This window comes from Urocitellus parryii, chromosome 7, assembly GCF_045843805.1.
Source record: "Urocitellus parryii isolate mUroPar1 chromosome 7, mUroPar1.hap1, whole genome shotgun sequence".
Classification (NCBI taxonomy): Eukaryota; Metazoa; Chordata; class Mammalia; order Rodentia; family Sciuridae; genus Urocitellus; species Urocitellus parryii.
The window spans coordinates 183,186,495-183,209,585 of NC_135537.1; the positions used below are offsets into that span (position 1 = coordinate 183,186,495).

The 23,091-nt window shown below is 61.8% G+C and overlaps 2 protein-coding genes across 9 annotated transcripts; one reads left to right on the plus strand and one right to left on the minus strand.

The window, feature by feature from the left end:
* Positions 1-11,175: 11,175 nt before the first annotated feature.
* On the minus strand, positions 11,176-17,809 carry Rfng (RFNG O-fucosylpeptide 3-beta-N-acetylglucosaminyltransferase). Of its 3 annotated transcripts, none has more exons than XM_026410769.2 (9): positions 17,543-17,809; positions 17,397-17,445; positions 16,832-16,934; positions 16,577-16,730; positions 16,394-16,482; positions 16,146-16,311; positions 15,776-15,861; positions 15,591-15,699; positions 11,176-13,363 (listed from the first exon to the last, which is right to left on the minus strand). In XM_026410769.2, the coding sequence occupies exons 1-8, from the start codon at positions 17,792-17,794 to the stop codon at positions 15,618-15,620; spliced, it is 981 nt and encodes a 326-aa protein (XP_026266554.1). In that variant the 5' UTR covers positions 17,795-17,809; the 3' UTR covers positions 11,176-13,363; positions 15,591-15,617. The 3 variants fall into 3 exon arrangements, with proteins under 3 accessions (XP_026266554.1, XP_026266553.1, XP_026266552.1); XM_026410768.2 differs by having other exon boundaries at positions 11,176-13,373; XM_026410767.2 differs by lacking the exon at positions 11,176-13,363 and having other exon boundaries at positions 14,429-15,699.
* Positions 17,499-22,850, plus strand: Gps1 (G protein pathway suppressor 1). 6 transcript variants are annotated; one of them, XM_077800774.1, is made up of 14 exons: positions 17,499-17,567; positions 18,761-18,853; positions 19,334-19,515; positions 20,053-20,229; positions 20,307-20,442; positions 20,529-20,606; positions 20,765-20,825; positions 21,241-21,326; positions 21,435-21,529; positions 21,642-21,747; positions 21,820-21,900; positions 21,982-22,119; positions 22,194-22,328; positions 22,404-22,850. In XM_077800774.1, the coding sequence occupies exons 2-14, from the start codon at positions 18,776-18,778 to the stop codon at positions 22,476-22,478; spliced, it is 1,428 nt and encodes a 475-aa protein (XP_077656900.1). In that variant the 5' UTR covers positions 17,499-17,567; positions 18,761-18,775; the 3' UTR covers positions 22,479-22,850. The 6 variants fall into 6 exon arrangements, with proteins under 6 accessions (XP_077656900.1, XP_026266555.1, XP_026266556.1 ...); XM_026410770.1 differs by lacking the exon at positions 17,499-17,567 and adding an exon at positions 17,877-17,976; XM_026410771.1 differs by lacking the exon at positions 17,499-17,567 and adding an exon at positions 17,877-17,976 and having other exon boundaries at positions 20,768-20,825.
* The last annotated feature ends 241 nt before the right edge of the window (positions 22,851-23,091 follow it).

The window sequence follows — 23,091 nt, forward strand, 5'->3', positions numbered from 1 at the left end:
CCAAACACCAGGACCCTCTGCGGGGACAGCATCTCTCTGAAAGGAGCCCAGTGCTGCCCTTACTCACCTGCTGCAGGTCGTGAGGCCCCCACAGTGCCATCTCCTGCTTGTGCAGTTTGGCTTTGCACTCACCAAGTGCAGCACAAGGACTTCCTTCCCCCTGCACCGTCTGGGGGCCATTTGCCAAGTAACACCCCATCAACCCCCAAATAGTTAGTGTCTGTCTCTTTTGACCAATGCCTTGGCCTGCACAGCCATAGCCCTCGAGCTGCGGCGTGGACCGGGCATCCGCCGTGGGGCCTGCAGCTCTCCCCACATACACGTTCTATAAAGTGACCCCCTGCCTGGCTCAGTGGACAAGATGCGTCCCATTCCTTGGCCAGCTGAGGCAGGGCAGAGGTCAGGCGGTGAGTGTAGGTAACAGGGTGGGGTGGAGAGGGAGGTGGCCTCTGTGACTGTGCTCCTGGGCACTCTGGGCGTCCCTGCCCTTGGTCACAGGGGAGACAATGACTAAAGAGGGAGGTTCTAGAGTCTGTAAAGAAGTCGCACCCCCACAGGCTCGGAGTCCCCGCTCCCCCTGGGGGAAGTCTTCTCCACCATGTTCTGTGTGAACCTGGCTCTCGACGCCGCCTCGGGACAGGGACCCTCCCGAGCTCCAGGGGGCCATCAGGAGGGGGAGCTGTCCCCGGGCCCTGCTTGCCCTTTCTGCCTGAGGCTCTTACAGAGGGCAGCGGCCTTGGTTGGCAGCCCTGGGTTTGGATTTGCCAGTGTCTCCTCAGGGAGGCCTCTTGATGGGGAGCCTGTAAGGCCAGGTTCGGGGGACCCCCATCGACCTCCGGGAGCCGAATCCCATGCCATCACACAAGCTGGAGCCTGGACTCACAACCGTTCCCCACGCAGCGGTCCCAGGAGTGAGTCCCGGTCCTGTGTCCAGTGAGATTTTATAGGTTTTGGGGGACACTCTATGTGCCACAACATCACAGCAAGTCATTCCACACCGCGGGAAAGTCACACAACAACTCCTCACACTGGTCAGCACCTTCACCGGGGGAACAGGTTGGGTAGGTGATTGGTTAGTTCAAGAGGTGGACAGGTAGGCTGAACTGCAGGGCGGCGGAGGGCCGGGTATCTGGGTGTCTCTGTTGCTCGGTCCCAGTCAGGCCTCAGGCCTTCTCTGGTCTTTCAGGAACTTGCATTTGCTAAGTCAAGGACAGAGGACTCAGCAGGTAGCTGGAACAGGTTTTCCAAGGACAAGCCCTGCTGAGGTAGAGGCTGGGTTTTCAAAAATGGAGTCACATCAGTTTCTCAAACCTCACGGGACAGACCTGAGTCTGGAGCACCCTGAGGATGTCAGCTGCTCCCCACTTCCAGACACGAGCCCACGGCCACCGCTGCCCAACTGCGTCCTCTGAATCTGGAGCCAAAGGCCTGCGGTGGCCACGCCGATTTAGCCCTGTGTAGGGAGAGGGATCTGGCATCTAGGCACAGCCATGCGCCAACCCGTCACGGTCACCTTGTCCCTCTGCTCCCTCTGCTCCTGGTCTTGCAGTCACACGGCCACCCCACTGCTGTTCCTTTCTCCCAGGAAGCACCTCAGCTGGCCAAGCGTCCAAGCCCGGGCACTGACCGTGCCAGCGTGGAGCCTCACCTGGATCACACGGGGTGGGAGCACGGAGGGTGCCCGGGTCCCCCGAGTCAAGATGGACTTCCTGGCAGATGGTGCGCCCTGGGCAGCCCAGGCTCTGGACGGTCAGCAGCAAGCGCCCAGCTGGAAGGGCCTCTTTTGCCCATGGGTTGGCTCACCTGTGTGAAGCGTCCTCAGGAGCCAGTGCAGTACCCACTTCAGTTTAGTGGACCGTCGTCGCGTCCCCCGGGAAGCACTCCTGGGGGGGGTCAGGACTGCTTTCCCGCGTGGAGCCTGGTTGCAGAAATGGGAGGCAGACATTTTGCCAGTGGGTCCTGAGGGAGTAGGGAGAGGCGGGCTCCCGTCCCGCCCCTGCCCCTGGGGCCTGCGCCTGGCTCTGGGAGAGAAAGCACGTGCACCGTGAGTGATTGAGAGCTCAGAGTCCACGCTGGAGGACGCTGCCCAACCCCCGGGCCTGGCCACCAGGGGCCTCAGCACCAGAAGAGCGTCCCTCAGTCCTCCGGCTCAGGAACTGTTGAGGCGTTCCCTGGATTTCCAGTTTTGTGGTTGACAGATATGACAACCCCCACTGGTGACAGGCAGCTCTGGTCACGGGGTGACTGGGTGGCCCGTGCCTACGTGTTCAGTCTCTAAGTCCCAGAAGCAAACCTCATAGCAGATACTCCTAAAGATGAGCACAGTTGTCAACTGCTAAGGCATCGTGCCGTGAGTCACCTGGGGGACCTGCCACAGGCTTCTGTCACGAACGTGTCACCGGTGCTGGGTCTGCTGCCTGGCGTGTGGCCAGGGCAGCCTGGTCTGTTCCTGGCCTTCCCCTGTGACGACCTCCACCTGCCTCTTCCTGAGCAGCCGGGGTGCCTCAGGCAGCGGCGTGGTCTCTCCCTCGGGAGGGACCCCGAAGGTGGCCAGGTGGATTCCCGCCTTCTGGGACGCACGTCCTATCGAAGGCCCAGGGCAGGTCCAGGGCGCTCCTGGGGCCATGGCCTGTGTGTTCCTTAGGATGAGGATCTGGAGTCTCCTGAGCTGGTGACCCTGGAGAGCTGGACGCGTGCCCTGAGGGTGCTTGGGAAAAGCCCCCAGAGCCGCGGCGGGAGCAGGGGGCCGTCGCGCATCAGCAGGCGGAGCAGCAGGTGTGACTGGAGTCCCTCCTGCCATCTGCCCGGCCCCGGGCTCCGGCGGCTCTCTGAGCAGCTGAGGAGGGAGTGGGGGACCCGTGTTTTCACGTCTGTGAGAAGGACTTGCCGAGCGGCTGCTGATCTCGGGGATCCCTTGGGGAATGTGTCCTGCCCCTGGTCACCCTCAGGAAGGCAGAGTCCATTCCCACGACTTCTAGGGGCCTTTCCCATGACCGCAGCCCCCGAGGCTCAGGAGGCCAGGCTGGGATTCTCTCCCGGATGCGCGTGTCCACCTCGATAGTGCACCCCTGCCGTAACACACGTGTGCCCCCAGAGCTCACGCAGACCTCCCTGGGCCCCGACTCTGGTTGTGGACCAGCAGTGAGCAGTCACCCTGCAGAGGGCTGCTGGTGCCTCCCGGGGAGGCTGAGAGGAAGGACTGCCCACTAGAGTTTCAGCTGCGTCACAGGAACCTCGAGGCACCGGCTCTGGGCCCAGGACCATCAGCTCCCCGCCCCCATCCCCAAGTCCCTTTTTCCAAATAACGTCACATCATCTGACGGGCCTCTCCAGCCTGCTGTGGCTGCCGTGGGGCTCTGAGATTCCACATGGCTGTCCTTCCACACAGGGGAGGGGCGCTGGGTGACGGCCACACCCCTGGGCCAGGTTGGAGCCTGCAGGTGGAGCCACCACAGAGCTCATCGGGACAGTGCTCTGTCCTGGACTTCCTGGGGGAGGCCAGCAGGGAGGCCAGCGTGCTCCCTGGCCAGCCTGGGCTCTGCAGGCAGGCCCTTGCACAGGCACACCCACACCCACACACGTGTGCACACACTCTGACGCGGGAAGGAGGGGCTGGGGCCGCGGGTGGGTGGCAGGAGCCGCGTTCCCAGGAGCGCCTGGGCTGGGCCGCTCAGCTGCGGCCGTGCAGGCCCCTGGGAGCCCTCCCTGCACGTGGACTGGGCGAGACCCCCCAGAGCCTCTGGCTGCTCTGATTCCTTCCTCAGAGGCCCCAGAGGGGAGGCTTTGTTCGCCTTCCTGTTCTCAGAGTGTGCAAGGAGCTTGGCGGGGCCCCTGAAACCGGACCCCAAGCTCCCCAGGGGACACGTGGGCTGCCTCAGCCAGGGACAAGTGGACTCAGGGAAGGGCCAGGAAGGGCGGGCGCCGAGCCGTCCCCGAGCCGAGGCTCTCTGAGGTGGCCCCTTGCACAGGGACCCAGGAAGGAGGGCCCCTTGCCCAGGGAGGGTGTGAGAAGGCCACCCAGCTCTGGGCCCAGAAAGTGCAGCAGGACGGACGGACGCGGGGAAGGATCGCAGACGCCCAGGGCCCACGCTGTGTCCCCACTGGGGGCCCAAGTCCTCGGGGGTGACTGAAGAGGCCCCTGGGCCTCCACCCTGGGTCCGGCCCGTCCCTCCTGCACACTGACTTCCACCCCAGCCCCCACCCGTCACTGCTGGCGGCTCAGCCCAAGTCCCACCTGCCCCAGGCCCTTCCTCGTCTTTGCCCCCCCCCCCCCGGGTTCTCCTCTGCCAGTGTCCCCGGGACCAGTCATCTGGTGACCTCTGGGCCTCCACCCTCGCTGGCCTCCCCAGGTCTGTGGGGCCTGAACCTGCCCAGGGCCCAGTCGGTGGCTCCAGGCTCCCATCTCCCTGGGCACTTGCTGCTGGTCTCCCGTGTCCCCTGCCTTCTTGGCCTCTGGGCTCAGTGGAGGGTCAGTTTGTCCAATGTTTGGACCCTCTGCACCCCCCCATGTCTTCCAGGATCAGGGGTCATCCATGTCCCCTGCCTTGCATGAGGCTGACTCTGGAGGGCAGGTCCTGTCCATCACTGCTCTGGGACTCGTCTGTGAGTGAGTGGACGCGTGGGCAGAGGCACGGGTGGAGGACGACACAAACGACCCCCAGGGAAAGAGCCGGAATCCACCTCTCTGTGGCTGCAGAGAGCACAGGCCCTGGCGGCCCCGTGCAGGTGCTCAGGGTGCCGGGGTGCTGGGGAGCAGGTGATGGACCCAGCCTGATCCGTCTTAAGATCGGGAGCCATCTTGTCACAAAGCCATGGGAAGCTCAACTCCGTTCCACTGTAAAACACTAGGGTTTCTGTGGGCCTGCCGTCATCTGACTGTGGGAACACTTGCTCGGGTCCTGCTCGTGCGCGGAGCTCGCCCCCGCCCGGCTCTCCTGGGCCAGGCAACACCCGCCCTCCAGTCCCCGCTGCCCCTCGTCCACTCTGATGGGACTCTGTCTGCTCCGACCTGGAGACGCAAACCGCGTGGATCCTAAACCTGCCGTCTGCCCTTGTGTGGCGCTTGCCTGGACCCTGCCAGCTCTAAGTCCCCGAGACACCGGCTTTGTGACATCGGTGCTGTGAAACCTGCTGCCCTCAGGCCAGCTGCGGTCCTCTGGCCCGGCTGCTCGGGAGGCAGTCGCTGGTCAGCTCTCTTGGGCACGCAGTACAGCGAGCTTTGATCTGGTGTGAAGTTGGAGTAGGAGCAGGTGCAGGGCGGCTCAGGAGGACCACCAGAAGGCCCCGTGCCCTTTCTCCGCGGTCTGGGCCTAGGAGGCAGGAGGGGCTTCCTGCCGTCTTGGCCAGTCTTGAGAGCGCTGGGTGTGGGCGAGCAGTGTGCCGGGTTCACTAGGAGGAGGGCACTCGAGCTGCGACTGCAGTTCAGACCGTCTGCATCCCCTTCCCTGGGGGAGTGCTGTAACTGTCAGGGCTTAGCAAGTTCTCTCCAGGGGACCCCGTGGGCTTGGAGAATATGTGGTGCCCTGGACAGAGCCCTTGGACCCACAAAGGTCCATCGGCCTGCAAAGGAGCTCAGATCCTGGGGACTTGGGAGGAGAGGAAGCGATGGTTCTCTCCCTGGGGTCCGGCAGGCTCCCGCGATCGGAGGGAGCTGCTGTTCTCACTCAGGGCACTGCGTCGGGCAGCCATCTCCCCTTCAGCATGGGAGCCACAGCACAGGGCTGGGGGCCAGGGGCTTTCTGGAGCAGGCCCCACTGAGCGCCAGCTCAAGGGGACCCCAGGAGGGGACAGCTGTCCCAGTCACCATGCCCCTCTGGCCCTGGTGCAGGCGCAGGCACCCACTGTGAGCACGTGCCTGGGGCTCCTGGGGGACGCAGGCCCGGGGACGCAGGGACGTGCACTCAGGAGGTGTGTGTACACACAGAAACTCTGGCACCCGGGCCCGAGGGCACACACCCCACGCGCACACAGGACAGGCAGGCCCCAGGCACACGCGGGTACCCACGTTCCAAGAAGGCACACCAGCACTCCCGTGAATCCACGTGTATGTGCACATGGGCACACTCGGACACGAGTGAGCACACACGCCCACAGGCACTTTTGGCCCACAGAGGTGGAGTCAGCAGCTCCACCCTAGATGCTGGTCTTCGTGAGGGTCCCCCAGGCTTGGCCATGACCCTGTCCAGGGCTTGGCTTCCTGCAGGACCGTCTCCCCAGCAGGTGACAGCAGGCTCCCGGGGCCGGCTGGTTCAGGGAGTCCTCTGCAGGCAGCCAGCCGCAGAGAGGGTGTCGGAGACGGCTCCTGCTGCCCCGGCCTCTGGTGGCTCCAGGCTCCTGGCTGGGCCTGATCTGGAGCCTCGGAAGGTAGCAGTGCGAGGGGCTGGGAAAGACCCTGCTCCGGGGGGAGCTGGGGCACCCCAGGCCTTGCTTTGTTTCTTCTGGACAATGAGGGGTTCAAAAGAGCATCCAGTCCAAACTGGTTTTTTGTTTTTTGTTTTGGCACCAAGGATTAAACCCAGGGGCACCTGACCACTGAGCCAGGTCCCCACCCTATTTTGTATTTTATTTAGAGACAGGTCTCACTGAGTTGCTAAGCGCCTCGATGAATTGCTGAGTCTGGCTTTGAACTCGAGATCCTCTTGCCTCAGCCTCCTGAGCTGCTGGGATCACAGGTGTGTGCCATCGTGCCTGGCTCCAGTCCAAACTTCTATGGGGTGGCCGTCCTGTCCTTTGCTCTTGGGACAGTCCTGTGTGACCAGAAACCACTAGGACCCGCTGTCCGCAGCATGGACGGATGGGACAGGCCCCAGTCCTGTCTTCTGAGCCTCACTGGCATGTGGAGGGAGGGTGTCTGGAGGTCGGTGGCCCTTGGAGCTGAGGGAGGCCCGAGTCTGGGGGTACGAGGGCTCGGTGCTGTGCCCAGGGCTGGGTTGGCCGAGAGCCTGGGCATGAGGTCAGATTGGAGGCCGAGGCCTCTCGTCCTTCTCCAGGCACCCTCACCTCCTGCCTCCACCAGCAGCTGGGAGTCCCCTGACCCTGCTGTGGGGTCTCTGCCCGCCAGGAGGCAGCCCTGCTGGCAGCCTGGCTGAAGCTTCAGGGCCATGCTGGGAGGGCGTGTGGGTGGCAGGGTCCCCTGGTCCTCTGCCCCGGGATACCGCGGCTTTGCTGGTGGGAAAGGCCAGCCCACCCCGTTACATAATGGGATCGTAACAGGACTCCCCATGTGGGCTCCCAGAGGCTAAGCTCTTCTGAGTGGGCAGGGCCGGGCTACAGGGGGGGTAAAGAGATACTGTGGGAAAGGCCAGCCCCGTCTCTCCTGGGATCGGCCCTGGGGGCAGGTGGGGAGAAGGGAGGCTGTGGGCTGCCAACCCCCGTGGCCTCTAGTTGGAGAAACTGAGGCCCGTGCCCTCAGGGTCAGCATCTGGGGGGGAAGACCCAGCCTGTGGGCAGGTCCTGGGTGTGAGGAGGGGTCTCTTCCTGGCAGACTCCCACCCCAGCGCCTCAGTCCCCGGGAGAGGACTGGCCTTCCCTTGGCCTGAGGTCCCTGGGACGGGCAGAGACCCTGCTCCCTCCCCCCAACCAGCCCAGGCCAGAAGCCTCCAGGTCCTCTCAGACCCCAAGGGCCACTCCAGCCAGTGCCTCCGACGGGGGCTGGTCCTTGACAGCTGCTGTCCCCTCCCCAGAGCAGAGTGCAACAAGCCCCAAACAGCCAGGCCCTGTCCCCCTCAGCTGGACCCTGTGCACAGACACTGCTCCGGCTGGGTGGCCGGCGTCCAATGGGAGGCTCAGGCTGCCAACACCTCTGCCTGGACACGCAGCAGCCGTCCTGACCAGGAGCCCAGGTACCTTCCCAGTGTGACTTCTTTCAGGAACATCTTGCAGTTTTCAGTGTATTAGTCGTTTGTCTGGTTGTTCAGTTTATCCCTATATGGTTGGTTCTTTTAAATTCAAAATATAATTGTCTGGATTTCGGTTTTGAATGTTCATTACTATTGCCTGTTGATCTTGCATTCCACAACTTTGCTGAATTCTTTTTTGGTCCTGGGGATGAACCCAGGGCCTCCAGTGTGTCAGGCAAGTGCTCTGCCACTGATCTACCCGCAGTTCCAGATGCTGTTTTCTTAATTCTTTTATCAGCTATAACCGTTATTCTGTGGTGATTTAGTATTTTCTTTTTTTTTTTTGAGAATTTTTAATATTTATTTTCTTTTTTCTTTTTTTTTTTAATATTTATTTTTTAGTTCTCGGCGGACACAACATCTTTGTTGGTATGTGGTGCTGAGGATTGAACCCGGGCCGCACGCATGCCAGGCGAGCGCGCTACCGCTTGAGCCACATCCCCAGCCCAATATTTATTTTCTAGTTCTCGGCGGACACAACATCTTTGTTGGTATGAGGTGCTGAGGATCGAACCCAGGCCGCACGCATGCAGGCAAGCGCGCTACCGCTTGAGCCACATCCCCAGCCCTGATTTAGTATTTTCTAGATATAAAATCAAATCATTGCAAATAGAGATAGTCCTTCTTCTTCCTGATTTGGATACCTATTCCCAGACTGTTTTATTGCAGTAAGATGCACATAGTATGCAGCCTGGTAGGGACACATCTGTCATCCCAGCACCCTGGAGACAAGGCCTGAGGGCGTGGGTCACAGACTAGCCTCAGCAATTTAGGAAAATCCTGTCTTGAAAACCAGCCGACCAGTCACAGAGCAGACCCCTTTCCAGCTCAGCTGTGTAAGTGTGCGCCGGGGCGCCGGGGTACAGGGTGCTTGGGTGCCAGATGCCAGGGTGTGGGGTGCTTGGGTGCAGGGTGAGCGTTCCCTCTGTTGCCTCCGCAGCTCTTGAGCGACTTCACTGTGCGCTGTTGGGGATCAGAGCCAGCTCTGGTGTCTCCAGGTCAGGCCGCTGCCAACCCCAGCCCTCACCCACCTTCCCGGGGAGGACCTGCCCCCGTGTGTCTTCTCAGCCCCTCAGGGTGCAGGACACGCCAGAGCGCTCCCCCTCCCCTCCTTCCTTCTTTTCTGTAAGCAAAACTAATCACAGGGTTTCAGCTCCATGATGAAAGTACAAACGACTGGGCAGACCCAGACCTCAGAGGGACCAGCAAGGTTCCCTTATTCCGCCTGGAGTCAGCCGGGCACTGGAGGGCTCATTTCTGGGTACAAAAATGGCCCCAGGTTCCAGAAGGAGCCTGGGTTTTACAGTTTACACTGAGGGTGAACTGATCCTTGGAGACTGCGGACCTAGTTGTGCAGGTTAAAATGTCAGGGGAAGGGAGCCGCTGAGACCCTGGGGTGAGACCTCAAGTCCCGTCCCGCACAGCGTTCTCCTTCTTCCTCTGGAAGTCCCCGCGTGGGCCTCCACGCAGCACTGATTGGCAAGGGGGGAAGGTCAAGCTTGGGGCCCAGTGTAGCGGCCTCCCTCCTCCAGGACCCACTGGGGCTGGGAAGGAGCTGGGTGAGCCTGGGGAGGGAGAAGGCCTGCTCTCCCCTGGGGCCACGTTACGGGGAAAGACTGACTCCTGGCAGAGGTTCAGGTTTGGCTGATTTTCTTCCCCCTCCCAAGCCACGCTCTCTCCACGTTTCCCGCTAGGGGTTGTCTGGTAGGAATGTCATTCTCCATAACCCTTCCTTTCCTTCCTCCCCGTCTTCCCACCTTCCTTCCTGTTCCAGACAGGTCTCTCTCTGTGGCCCAGGCTGGTCTCCAGACCCTGGGCTCCAGTGATCCTCCTGTCTCAGCCTCCCTAGCTGGGACTACAGGTGTGCCACCATGATGGACTTCCTTTGTAGAGCTGAATGGCATTCCATAATGTGGATGGCCTGTCCATTCATTGGTGGGTGGACACTTGGGCTGTCGTAGACAGCCTTGCTGTGTGCATGGAGTACAAGCACCCCCAGGACCCTGATTTCAGTTTGGGGGGTATAGATCTTCAATTGGAGCTGCTGGGTCACGTGGGGACTGCCAGACTGTCCCCGACAGCAGTGGCCCTGCTTTCCGTTCTTCTCACCTTTTTTGAACTGGGGACTGAACCCTGGGCTCTGCCTCTGAGCTGCTCTCAGCCCTTTTCATCTCATGCTCCAACCTCCTGCCTCGGCCCCGGGAGCCTCTGGGATGGCAGGTGTGTCCCTGTGCCGGGCTCAGTTAACATTCTTACCAACTGTGCGCCAGGCCTCTGAGGTCCCCATCCCAGTGAGGGGAGAGCACCTGGCGGCTAGAGCTGCTGAGTGTCCCCTCTAGCCCTTTGGAGTGGGGTCTCTCCAGGCCTGCGCCTGCTCTGTGAATCGGGCTGATTCTTGGCTGAGTCTCAGGGGTTCTGTCTTCCTGACAGCAACCCCTACCACACAGTGACCGTGAACACTTCCGTAGTCTCTTTGGGTTGCCCTTTTACTTTTGATGCCATCCTTGGGTACACAAAGTCTGTGTGTGCTCGAAGCGGGCCAGGAGCCCGGGGCTGTGGGCACTGGCTAGGCACACACCACTGCTGAGCTGCGCCCCACCTACTCTGGGTGCCCTGGCTCTGGCTTGGACCTTGGTCTTTCGCGTTTTCATTCTGGTCTGTGGTATCAGCCAAGGCCGTTCCCTCCTCTCACGTAGGAATCCAGTCTCCACACACCATGTGTTGAAAAACCTGTCCTTTCCCGGAGAGTGACCGCACCTGACCTGGCGCCGCAGGCTCCCTTCTGTGTGCCCTGGTCTTCTCCTCAGGGTCTGGGACCAGCTGGTGGCTGGTGGTGAATCAGGAGACAAAGGCGTCTTTTCGTTCCCCCCCAGGACTGTTTGGGCTACTTGGGCCCCTTGAGAGTCCCTACGAGATCACAAATAAATTCTAAGACTATTTCTGAGAGAAAATAGCCATGGAGCCTTGACCAGGATGGCCCTGAATCTGCGGATCACCTGGACCAGTGACTGCCGGGCCTGATAGAAGGCTCAAGGTTCACTTTTGCCACATGGATGTCGGCTTCCCAGCACTTTCTATGCAAAAGACTTTTTCTCTCACTGGGTAGATTGGTTGGCAACGATCCAGCAGTGTGCCCGCTGCTCTGCCCAGGATCGTCCCTGGTTTCTGGGCACCAGCCACTCTCCCCCTTCCTGCCCCTCAGCACACGGGTGCAGTGGAGGCCCCCACCCCCGGGACCTCAGCGTCCCCCCCCCCCCGCTGCTAAGTGCCCACGCACACTTAAGCGTCAGTGTTTTCACAATGTATTTGTCGGAGCTGGAAGCAGGTCCTGCTGGCCCTGGGGTAGGAGTTGGGAAAGGTCCTCTATTTGCCGAGTTGAATGTCTAGTCAATCGGACCATCTCGTCCTGGAGATCTCTTTGTGGAAATGTTTGTTAATAAAATCGAATTATAAAGGCTGGGGATGTTGTTCAGCGGTAGAGAACTTGTCTAGTATGTGCAAGGTCCTGGGTTCAATCCATAGCACCAAAAATAAATAATAAAACTAGGGGCTCCATACTGTGCTCTTCCAATCTTACTCTTGATATCTTGACTCACTCCCCCGGCCCCTTCCTGGGGTTGAGCCCAGAGTGCTCTACCTCCCAGCCCTTTTGACATTGTGAGAAGGCTTCCCCAAGTTCCCGGGGCTGGCCTACACCGTGTGGTCCTCCTGCCCCCCTCTGGAGGCGCTGGGAATACAGGCGTCTCCCCACCACCACCTTCCTTTCTGTATCTTGGCTGGGAATCACACTGCACCTTGATCTTGTGTGACCAGCCAGGCTTGGACCTTCCCAGACCGGATAAACCAGGTGTCTGACGTCGGGCTCTGAACTCCACCCCTGGCCCCTGGCTGCAGACACAGGCAGAGGACCCCTCTGCTGCTGCCCCCAGGATGAGCTGCAGCACCAGGTCGCCCCCAGGCGTGCTTTGGACAGATCCCCGGTGCCCAGTGCTGCTTGGGCCTCTCAACCAGCCCATCTCGGGAGGCTTTGGGCAGTCCCTATGTATAATTCGATGGTTTTCATCACACTCAGAGTTGTGCAACCACGGAATCAACTCATGCTCAGCCGTGGCTGCCAGGAAACAGACCTCTCTCTCCTGCAGCTTAGGGGCAACGCCTTCTGCAGAGTCTATTTTTTGAGAGAAAGTAAAATGTTTTAAGTGACTTGTCTGAGGCTGGCCACCTCTGGGTGCCAGAGTTGGGGCTCCAGCAGGTCCAGCGGCCTGAGCAGGACTGCACTAGAGCACCCGTGTCCCCGCCTCAGAGCAGAGCCAGAGGGCAGGTCCCTGAGCCTGGCCTTAGCCGGGAAGTGGTCCATCAGCCACTGAGTTTTACTTTTGCAGTGCTGGGACTGAACCCAGCCCTTTTCTCATCTTCAGACAGAGCTCCCTAAATTGCCAAGGCGGCCACTCAAACTGCCCCCACCCTGTGCATCTGTGAATAATCTCCTCTTCTAAGCAAATATTGGTTCAGGGTTACACATAAAATTTAGCGAGGGGTGAATCTGCAAGTAGTGGGCGCCAACTGTTTGCATCAGTTCTTCCCATCCGGCCCTGGAGCCCTCCCCAGCTTGCTGGCCAGGTCCAACCTATGGGCACTGGTCCTCAGGTGCCTGGTAGGCAGTCACATGGGGGGTACTGAAGCTTAGTAGAGGCTTGTCCAGAGAATGACCAAGTACACAGGTGCTGGAGCCCAGGGACTCATGCACCAGCTGCTACTGAGCTACGTCCCCAGCCCAACAATTTTTAATGTCAATAACGTTCCACTTTTTTCCTACTTTTTCTATATGTCTACTACATGTCCACTGTAGGCAGCTTGTGAAATACAAGACACCAAAGAGAGCCAGTGTTTCACCCACTTCCTCTTTCAGAGGTGGACGAAGCTGCACACCTGGTGGTCTCCTTCTCTCTGGAAGGCAGGTGCAGCAGCTACCCGGGGGGACACAGCTCCCTTTGGAGGGCACGGGAGCTGCCGACTGCTCTGCTGGGGCCGCGCAGGGGCTTCTGGGCTGTGGGCTGCTCTGGAGAGGGAGGTCAGGCCTGGCCGCTCCTCTCCTGGGCCCCCCTGGCAAGAGCTGGCAAGGTGCGAGGGGCCGCAGGGTCTCGGGGCTTACCACTCCAGGCTGGACAGGCACTGACAAGGCATGGCCACTTCCTGTAACCTGCCAGACACCCCAGCCTGTGTGACTCGTGTGGTGGCTGCCTAGGGTGTCACCAGGTCTGGGCCCTGGCCTCTCATGCTGTGCGGCTCCTGGGGCCCCAGCTGCCATCTCTAGGTCCCTCCTGCTCCTGAGCTGTGGGTCACCTCTGGGCTCTTCCACTCCTCCCAGCAGTGGTTGCTCTGCAGTCTGAGCGATCCACACGGAAGGGCCCGAGTCTGGGGTGGGCAGTCTTCTCCCAAATTGTGAGTTGCAGGACTGGCTTTGCCTGGGGACAACTTTTTGGATTAAATTTACAAAATTACCAGTTAGAAAAGTCTGACCATAACTCTGGTGGGCCTAGTCACTCAGAAGAGAGGCTGCAAGACCTCAGGAGCAGCCTCAACGTGGATCAGAAAAGGAGAGAAGCCAGGTGTGGTGGCTGAGGGGCTGAGGCAGGATGTTCAAGAGTTTGAGGCCAGCGTCATCAACTTAAGGAGGCCCTAAGCAACTTAGCAAAACCCCATCCTGAAGTAAAAAGTAGAAAGGGCTGGTAGCTCAGCAGTCACACACCTCCGGGCTCCAGCCCAGGTCAGACCTGCAGAGCCCCGACTCCAGAGAGCCCTCCGTGGGCGGGTCCCCACCCCGCCAGCAGCTGAACTCACAGTGGAGAACGCCTGGCTGTGAAGATGCCGGGAGTCCATGTGTGCGGGACAGTGGCCCACACCTGGGAGTCGCTGTTCTGGTGGCCTGAGCACGTCCCTAGCCCAAGGACGGGGCTGTGGGGAGGCTGCGGGTGGAGATCCCCATGTGAGGGTGGAAGAAGGGGCCACCCAACCCCATGTCGGGAAGCAAGTGCCGGCTGGCCACACCTCCACTCCAGCAGCCAAAGCAGATGGACGTGGGACACAGGCCGCCCTCTTGTGGAACCGCTGTCCGGGCGACACCAGAACTTACTGTTCTCCTCTCAGGCTTGCTGGTAATTTTTTTTCTTTTGGTATTGGGGATTGAACCCAGGGGCGCTTAACCACTGAGCCACACCCCCAGTAGCCCCTCCCTCCCCCTTAGAAATATATTTAGTAACAGGGTCTTGCTGAGTTGCTGAAGCCTTCACTAAGTTGCTGAGGCTGGCTTTGTACTCACCATCCTCCTGCCTCAGGCTCCTGAGCCACTGGGATTACTGGTGTGTGCCACTGCTCCTGGCTCCTGAGGCTGGTGACCCTTGACCCAGATGTCCTGGGGTGTGCCTTGCTCTGCTCCCCGACTCTGACCTGGCCACATGGTGTGGCTCCCTGCCTTTCACACAGCTGCTCTAACGCACAGGGGCTGGGTCCCAGGAACCCATCGCAAGGTGTAAATATCCCGAGTGGAAAAGCATTTAATGCAACACATGGGCCAGCACCCTGGCTTGGCAACGCAGCTTGGAGCCCAGGGTCCCCCATCAGACCCCACAGCTGCCTGAGCCGTGGTGGCATGGCCCAGGTCCGGGGTGGGTCGCAGGCTGTCGGTGAGAAGGGGGTGGTGCTCCAAACGTAAGGCAGGCTCCCCAGCACGGGGCACATGCTTTCACCCCACGTAAGAACCCTAAGCTGACCCACGGCTAGCGAGTGTACACCTTCTGCACACGTCCACACCTGCCCACCGGGGGCCACCCGATCTCAGCCACCCGCACATGGGAGTGCACACCTGTGCATACGCACACAAGGCAATTGCTTCCAGACGCGCTGAGAGGGCAGCTAGAGCGCCTGGGACCAGGCCTGAAAAGCTCTCAGAGCCTGAAGGGAGCCGAGCTGGGCAGGAGGGTGGCTGTAGGGAGGACTGCAGGGCCGAGCTGCCACCTGCGGGTGTCCACTGAAATAGGAGGCTGCACTCGCTGCACTCGTGATGCAGGGAAGGGGCAGTTCCCCGGCTGCGGCTGCATTAGGAACCCTGGCCAGGGCGGGAAGGACAGAGCTCCCTGTGGAAGACCTGAGTGTCCAGCAGAATGGGGAAGGGCATCCGGAGGGCCCGAGGGCCCCAGGGGAGGCCAGCCCTGGAGGCTCTTGGCTGCAAGTGCAGCTTTTCGGGGAACATGCCCTGATGCTGGCCCCAGGCCCTACCGAGCGGTCTGTGTGGGGAGGGAGGGGGCCCATGAGGCCTACAGGAAAAGCCCCCTCACTGGCCCACAGTCCTCCTGGAGTCCACTGCTGAGCATCCTGCCTGCCTGGCCCTTCTGCAGGTGAGCAGGGAGGCCATAGCCTGGGAGCCTGGGTGTCCAGATGCTGGGCAGAGGCCCCTCCCTGCCGGCGTGATGCTCGGGCTGGGCTGGGCTGGGCTGGGGAGGTGCCTGTGGGCCCAGCAGCACCACCCTCCTCCCATCACTCCTCCTTCCATCCCTGGGCAGCCAGAGCACGGGACTTGGTGGTCCTCGCTCACCCGAGCACCTGGCCCCTGAGACTGCTGAGAGGTTGCGGGAGGCCAGCAGAGCATCTGCCCAGCACCTGTACTGGTGGCAAGAGGAAGCCAACCAGGCCCACCTGGGGGTGGCCACCAGGAGTCCTCAGTCACCGAGAGCTGAGGTCACCCCTCCTCTGCGTGGGACACCAGTCTGTGTCTGGGTACAGCAGACAGTGCACAGACTTAAACCTGCGAAGGAAGAAAGCGAAGTCAAGACTGTGGGCCAACACGAGCCCCGGGGGCCCAAAGCCCGCCACCTGCTCACCGTGTGGGGTCCTGCTGCAGACTGAAGCCTCCAGCCACGTTCACCACGTTGTGTGGGTTCTCGGGACCCCCGTAGCTTAGGGTGACCTGGGAGAACAGGAAGCAGACGTGAGAGCCGGCCCTCTCTCCTCTACCCCTACCCCCGGGAAGATGCACAGGGGCTCTTTACCTGATGACCTTGTGCCCGGTAGCAAAATGACCCGGCCAGGGTCCCCCCCCGACCACACAGAAGCCCCAAGGCTGAGCCCTGTCCTCCTGCTCAGCTGGGAGAGCACCTGGGTGGCGGGCTGGCCAGCCAGGGTGATGGAGGAGGGTGGGGCAGGTCCAGGGGCAGGAGCGCCCGCTGAGGCGCCAGGGAGCCCAGGGCCTACCTGCTGGAGCACGGCCTCGGGAGGCAGCCTCTGAAGGTTCTCCAGGTGGGAGTGGAAGAGGGGGCTGTGCAGCAGGCGAGCACCCAGCAGCCCCTCCACGATATAGCCCACTGTGCAGTCATCCGGCAGCCGCACCCGCTCAGCAGTGCTCATGAAGCTGCCCAAGCTGCGGGGAAGGCTGGTCAGCGGCTTCAGCCCTCACCCCCATCCCGCCGCCTCCCAGCACCAGCAGCTGGGCCCCTACTCACCTGGCCCACGGGCTCATCTTGAGAGCAAGGCCCCTGCTCAGGCAAAACCCGGCCCCACCAGTGGCAAACCAGAACTTGCCTGTGGTCACCTGGAGACAGGAAGCTCTGGTCAGACCGCCCAGGAGAGAGCTCCTCAGCCCTGACCCCCAGCGCCATCCTCAGGCCATCTGCCCCATCACGTACAGTGCCGCCTCCAGGAACCCTCTCGGTGGCCTCGATGGGGTGGTCCAGGCTGGGCCTCCCCAGGTAGACGTCCTGGCTGGGAGAGAAGGCGGACAGCAAATGCAGCAAGCCCTCGGGGTTCACGTAGTTGTCATCATCCACGTGGCAGAACCACCTGCAGGGAGGGCAGTGGTGGACACGGGGCTGGTGGCTGAGAGGGCCCCCACCATTCACCCTGGGTTCCCTGGGGGGGAGGGGGGGGACACCACCGCCTACTTGCGACCTGACTCGATGAACTTGTCGTACTCCACGGACATCTTGCAGCAGAGCGCCTGGCGGGTTCGCAGGGCCGAGCAGTTGGTGTTGACGACGCGGCCGCCTGCTGAGTTGGCAGAGGGGAAGTGGAGGGTGGACGCCCAGCCTACCCCTGAGCGCGGTGCCCGGCCGCCCGGCCCAAGTCCAGATGCAGCCCGAGCTCAGCCTCGCTCAGCTGGGACTGAACACATAACCGGCCCTTGGGAGTCCAGCAGTGGAAACGGCCCGCGGAGGGGCAGCCCTGACCAGACCCGAAAGGGACGTTCCCTGCCGGGCAGAGGACGTGGCACTGGCCAGGGGCCCCGGGAAACCTAGCAGGGCAGTGGCTGTGGCGGAGGAACAGAACCTGGCCGGCAACACGGGGCCCCGGGCGCTGGCCGGCGGGTGGGCGTCCTGGCTGTTCCCTCTGCTGGCGTGTGACCTGGCCAGTGCCTCAGCTCCTGCCACGGGCGGCTGGGGCTGGACCCTGTCGAGGGACGCGTGACACCGGGCGACGCGCGGCAGCACCGACGCAGGGCGCGCTCACCTCCCAGCAGCTGGAGCTCGGGGTCGTCTCCGTCGGTGAAGATGAACGTCTGCGGGAGAAAGGAGCCGTGAGGAGCCCGCGCCCGGGGCCGGCGCAGGCGGGCGCGCAGGTGCGGCGGCGAGCCGAGGGCGCGGCGGGGCGCGCACCTGCCGGCGGGCCCGCGAGATCCAGGTGCGCAGCAGCAGCCGCAGGCGCGGCCCGTGGTTCTTCCGGGTGGTCTTGACGGCGATGAAGACGTCGTCGGGCCGCAGGCGGGGAGCGGCGCGGGTCGGGCCGGGGCCCGGGGCCGGGGCGGGCGCGTGTGGCAGCGGCAGCGGCAGCGGCAGCAGCAGCAGCGCGGCCAGGGCCGCGGCCAGCGCGAGGCAGGCCCGGCACAGCGCGCCCCGCGCGCGGCTCATGCGACCGCCGCGACCCCGGCGCCGGGGACCGGCTGGCGTGGCCCACGGCCCCTTTAAGAGTGGCCCGCGCCCAGCCCCGCCCTGCGACCCGGAAGCGGCAGCCGCGTCGCCCCGGAAGTGGACGGCGCGCCGCGGCGGGGTGGTGGAAGATGCCGCTGCCGGTTCAGGTGTTTAACCTGCAGGTGATGAGCCGAGGCCGCGCCCGCGCCCTCCAGGCCTGGGGCCGCGAGGAAGGCGGGAGGCCGCGGGGAGGACGGGAGGTCCCGGGGAGGACGAGGAGGCCCCGGGGCCACGGGGAGGACGAGGAGGCCCCGGGAAGGAGGGCGGGAGGCCTCGAGGACGATGGAGCGGCCGCGGGGAGGACGGGAGGCCGCGGGGAGGACGAGGAGGGCGGGAGGCTGCCGGGCTGAGGCTCCGCGCGCAACGTGGACTGGCCGCGCGGGCTGCGCTCGACCCGTCCCCTCCTCCGCGCTGCGCCAACGCTCCTCGGCCGGCGGCCGGCGGTCAGGTCGCGATGCCGGGCAGCCCTGCGCCCAGCTCGGCCTCCTCGTCGGCCTCCGACCTGCGGCCTGGCACGGCCGGGGACTGCAGCCTGAGCGTCAGCCTGTCGGCCTGCACGCTGCTCTCCGAGGTGCCCGCCAGGCCCTGCCCTCCCCGCGGGCCCTGCGCCACCCGATGATCCCTTTCTCCCCCCGCCCCCCCCACGCGGCCCTCACCTCCGTGTGGCTGTTCAGGACAGAGCCTCTGGGGGTCCTCCTGCCTCTGGGGTGAAGGCGGTGGCTGGGAACACAAGCCCACCTGATGTCTGCTTTCCCCCTCAAACCTGGGCAGCCACCAGCCAAGGGGCTTCTTTTGAGCTCCGTGGAGCAGGGGCTGGGGAGGGCAGCACTGGTCGGGGAGTGGTGCTGCTATGTCTTGAAGGACCTGAGAGCTGAAGGTGCCTAAGATGCCTGACCTATGTTACAGGGGGCTGTGGAGCCCATGCAGATTGACGTGGACCCCCAGGAGGATCCCCAGAATGCGCCTGATGTCAACTACGTGGTGGAGAACCCCACCCTGGTACAGAGCCCAGCCGGGGAGAGGCCATCGCAGTCCTGCTGGGTGTCCAGGCCAGAGTCCCACTGCAGTCTGCTCTGTAGGCAGACTGATGCTTTTCCGTGACTTTTCTGGTCTTTCTCTGAACTGGGACTCTTCAGCTTTCTGTCACTCATTTATGTTGGGTTCTCAGCCTAGCCTGACATCCTGCACCCACTTCTCACCCACCTGGAGTAGCCCTGACTGTTGAGTCTCATCTCCAGGGAGACTCAACCTGTTAAATGCCGTTGGCTGCTCAGTCCAGTCCAGTACTAATAAGTGCCATGAGGAGCAGAGCCCTACCATGGGGTCTCCACCCACCCAGTGGTCTCAGCACCATCAGGTCCAGTGCCTGTTGTGTGCAGTCAGACTTCTCTGTCTGCTGTCTCTGGGCTTGGGATATGGGACCTTGCCTTATATGCAGTGTTCGACCCTCTGTTTGCTTTCTTCTCACTCCTGTGCTAGGATCTGGAGCAGTATGCAGCTAGCTACAGTGGGCTGATGCGCATTGAGCGGCTGCAGTTCATTGCTGACCACTGCCCCCCACTGCGGGTGGAAGCCCTGAAGATGGCCCTTTCCTTCGTGCAGAGGACCTTCAATGTGGATATGTATGAGGAGATACATCGGAAGCTCTCGGAGGCCACCAGGTAAGGCCAGGGTCTTGGTAAAAAAGGCGTTTGTGGTGGAAAGTGTCAGGGTGGATGTGATGTTCCCCTTGCTTGGGACTGGCCTGGATGGGGGGAGGGGGCCCTCCCGTGCTCCTGCCATGCCCAGTGCCCTAGCTGTGCAGTGACACAGCAGCACTCCGGCACGTGGTAAGCAGTGCAGGGGCAGGCTGCGCAGGCCCTGCTCATGGTTGGATGGCATGGTTGAATGCATGTGTCCCAAATCCACACACCAAGGTGACCCCTGCCAGCATGTGATTGGGACAAGCCACTGTGTTACCTCTCCGGGCTGAAGGAGCTGCACCTGCCTGCATGTTCCAGGGAGCCCATGGAGCTAGTCCTCTCCTGGGAGCACTCCCCTCTCAGCCGAGGGCTCCTGGGTCAGCAGTTGTCCCTGTGCTCCTGGTACAGGTGGCCCTTTAGCTGGGGTTGGGAATGAGCCTCTTGAGGGCTTGTCTGTGGCTGGCAACATCTGGCCACCTCATTGGCCCCTGTGACCGTCGGCGTCCTGATGGCCAGGTCCTCCCTCAGGGAGCTGCAGAATGCCCCCGATGCCATTCCTGAGAGTGGTGTGGAGCCCCCACCTCTGGACACAGCCTGGGTGGAGGCCACTCGGAAGAAGGCCTTGCTGAAGCTAGAGAAGTTGGACACAGACCTGAAGAACTACAAGGGCAACTCCATCAAGGAGAGCATCAGGTGCTGGCCTGCCCAGGGAAGGGGGTGTCTGGGCCCAGCTGGCCCCCTGCTGTGTCCACTCACAGCCAGGTCTACAGGCGCGGCCACGATGACCTGGGTGACCACTACCTTGACTGTGGGGACCTCAGCAATGCCCTCAAGTGTTACTCCCGCGCCCGAGACTACTGTACGAGTGCCAAGCATGTCATCAATATGTGCCTCAACGTCATCAAGGTGGGCCTCTGGCAGGCAGGGGGCAGCACTGGGTAGCCAGGAGGTGGCAACCCAAGCTCAGTGTAGCCCTGCCCCTTGTTCTCCAGGTCAGTGTCTACTTGCAGAATTGGTCTCATGTGCTGAGCTATGTCAGCAAGGCTGAGTCTACCCCAGAGATTGCTGAGGTAGGGCCCACCTCCTTGGAGACTCTGCTGTGGGAGCCTGACCACTACCCTTTTGTTTTCATTCCCCTCTCAGGCTGGGGCTGGGGCCTGGGCCCTGGGCTCCCCAGATGAGGAGGGGAGGGGTGCAGCCCTCTTATGCATGTGGCTTTCCCCTGCAGCAGCGTGGAGAGCGGGACAGCCAGACCCAAGGCATCCTCACCAAGCTCAAGTGTGCTGCAGGTGAGGCTCTCACCACCCAGAGGTTGCCCAGGCCTGAGTCCTCACCCCTGGGGCAGGAATGGCCCCGTCTCACAGCTGGAAGTTACTGGAAGGCTGCAGGGCACTGTTGAATGCACGTGTCCCAAATTCACACACCAAGGAGACACCTGCCAGCATGTGCCTGGGACAAGCCACTGTGTTGCTTTTGGCAGCCCAGCTGGTGTCTCTGAGCCTGGGTGTCTGATGCAGGCAGCAGCAGTAGCAGCAGTTCAAGGCCCTGGGCACCTGGCTTGAGGAGGCATATCTGGAGTGTGGAGTTACTTCTGCTTCACAGTTAGGACTCTCTAGGTTGGGGGACACCACTGATGGCCAGGCCCTCGTGGCAGCTCCAGGCAGCCTAATGCCGCCACCCTCTCCCTCATTGCCCCTTCTCTAGGCCTGGCTGAGCTGGCTGCACGCAAATACAAGCAGGCTGCCAAGTGCTTCCTGTTGGCCTCATTCGATCACTGCGACTTCCCTGAGGTGAGAGCGTCCAGGTCACATCGTTGGTCTCCTCTGAATGGGATCCTAGGTGTTCTCTTGAGGAGGTGACAGGTCATCAGTGAACCCATCTCCCTTTTTGCCCCTCAGCTACTTTCCCCCAGCAACGTGGCCATCTATGGAGGTCTGTGCGCATTGGCCACATTTGACCGGCAGGAACTGCAGCGCAATGTCATCTCCAGCAGGTGGGTGGGGTGTGGGCCCCTTCAGCCTTGTGCCTGGAGAGTGGAACCCTTCCAGCCCTCTGGGTAGAGAGGGTAGGTGGAGGTGTGGGGCTGAGCACTCCGACATCTGCAGCTCCTTCAAGTTATTCCTGGAGCTGGAGCCACAGGTCCGAGACATCATCTTTAAATTCTATGAGTCCAAATACGCTTCATGCCTGAAGATGCTGGATGAGATGAAGGTGAGGGGCAAGGTCCTGGCCCTGCTGGCTGGATTCTGTCCAGCAAGGTCCCTAACCAGCTTTCCTCTGCAGGACAACCTGCTTTTGGACATGTACCTCGCTCCCCACGTCAGAACTCTGTACACCCAGATCCGAAATCGTGCGCTCATCCAGGTAGGCGTAGGGCAGGCAGAGGCTGGTGGGAATGGATGTGCCCCAGAGTGGCAGGCAGCTGTTGCTCTCTCTGCCCCACAGTACTTCAGCCCTTATGTGTCAGCTGACATGCACAAGATGGCCGCAGCCTTCAACACCACAGTGGCAGCACTGGAGGATGAGCTCACACAGCTCATTCTGGAAGGACTCATCAACGCCCGCATCGACTCACATAGCAAGGTGGCTAGGGGGCTGTGGGGCCGAGGGTGCCTGTTGGGCCCCTATTGGGCCCTGCTGAACCTGTCCCTGCACAGATCCTGTATGCTCGGGATGTGGATCAGCGCAGTACCACCTTTGAGAAGTCTTTGCTGATGGGGAAGGAGTTCCAGCGACGCGCCAAGGCCATGATCCTGAGGGCAGCTGTGCTGCGCAACCAGATCCATGTCAAGGTGAGCAGCTGGGGGCATCAGGGAGCGGGCAGCACCTGTGCATCCCCTGGCTGAGCTCTCTCCTGTCCACTGCAGTCCCCTCCCAGAGAAGGGAGCCAGGGGGAGCTGACTCCAGCCAACAGCCAGTCCCGGATGAGCACCAACATGTGAGGGGCACCCAGCGGCCTCCAGGATGGTTTGCACACCCCTTCCCTGCCCCCTTGGACATGCTCCTGGGCTTCCTGCCTGCTTGCCTTGAGGAGCTTGAGCAGCCTGACTTCTGGGTGCCACTCCTGAGCTTCTAGCCAGGCTTCTATGTGTCCCTCCACCTGGCAAGACTCTGTGCTAGGGCCTGAGGAGGCAGACAGGGTGCCTACTGTGGCCACAAAGGACCGACCTCATGGGCTTCCATGCCCAGGGAACAGACTCCATGCAGTGCCCAGGCTCCTGCCTGGCAGCACGGTCTCCCACACCCTTCCTGTTCGTGTTGTTTGGATTGCAGACTGTCAACTGCAGCATACAATAAAGAGTAGACTGATGGTTGCTCTGGCTCTGTTTCCTGCTGTGGCCACTTGGATTGCACCTGGGTTGCTTTTGGCTTCTGTGGGGCCCTCTCCAGCTGTCACCAGGTCTCCTGTGGAATGCTCTCTGGAGACTCTTGGGAGAGGTTGGGTGAAGCCCTAATTTCCCAGCTGTGTCCTGCATAGGCTTTAGTGTATTGCCTCTTCACTTTCTCAGACTCCTAGGTCCCTGCTGGTTCTAATCATGCCCTCCTAGCCCCGGG

Excerpts from the sequence above, each read along its gene's own strand:
- Rfng (XM_026410769.2), bottom strand. The coding sequence starts at position 17,794 with ATGAGCCGCGCGCGGGGCGCGCTGTGCCGGGCCTGCCTCGCGCTGGCC. Across the intron at positions 16,731-16,831 it reads TTCATCGAGTCAGGTCGCAA|GTGGTTCTGCCACGTGGATG; the intron begins GTAGGCGGTGGT and ends CCCTCCCTGCAG. Across the intron at positions 16,312-16,393 it reads AAGATGAGCCCGTGGGCCAG|CTTGGGCAGCTTCATGAGCA; the intron begins GTGAGTAGGGGC and ends CCTTCCCCGCAG.
- Gps1 (XM_026410770.1), top strand. The coding sequence starts at position 17,944 with ATGCCGCTGCCGGTTCAGGTGTTTAACCTGCAG. Across the intron at positions 20,607-20,764 it reads CTACCCCAGAGATTGCTGAG|CAGCGTGGAGAGCGGGACAG; the intron begins GTAGGGCCCACC and ends TTTCCCCTGCAG. Across the intron at positions 22,329-22,403 it reads GCAACCAGATCCATGTCAAG|TCCCCTCCCAGAGAAGGGAG; the intron begins GTGAGCAGCTGG and ends TGTCCACTGCAG.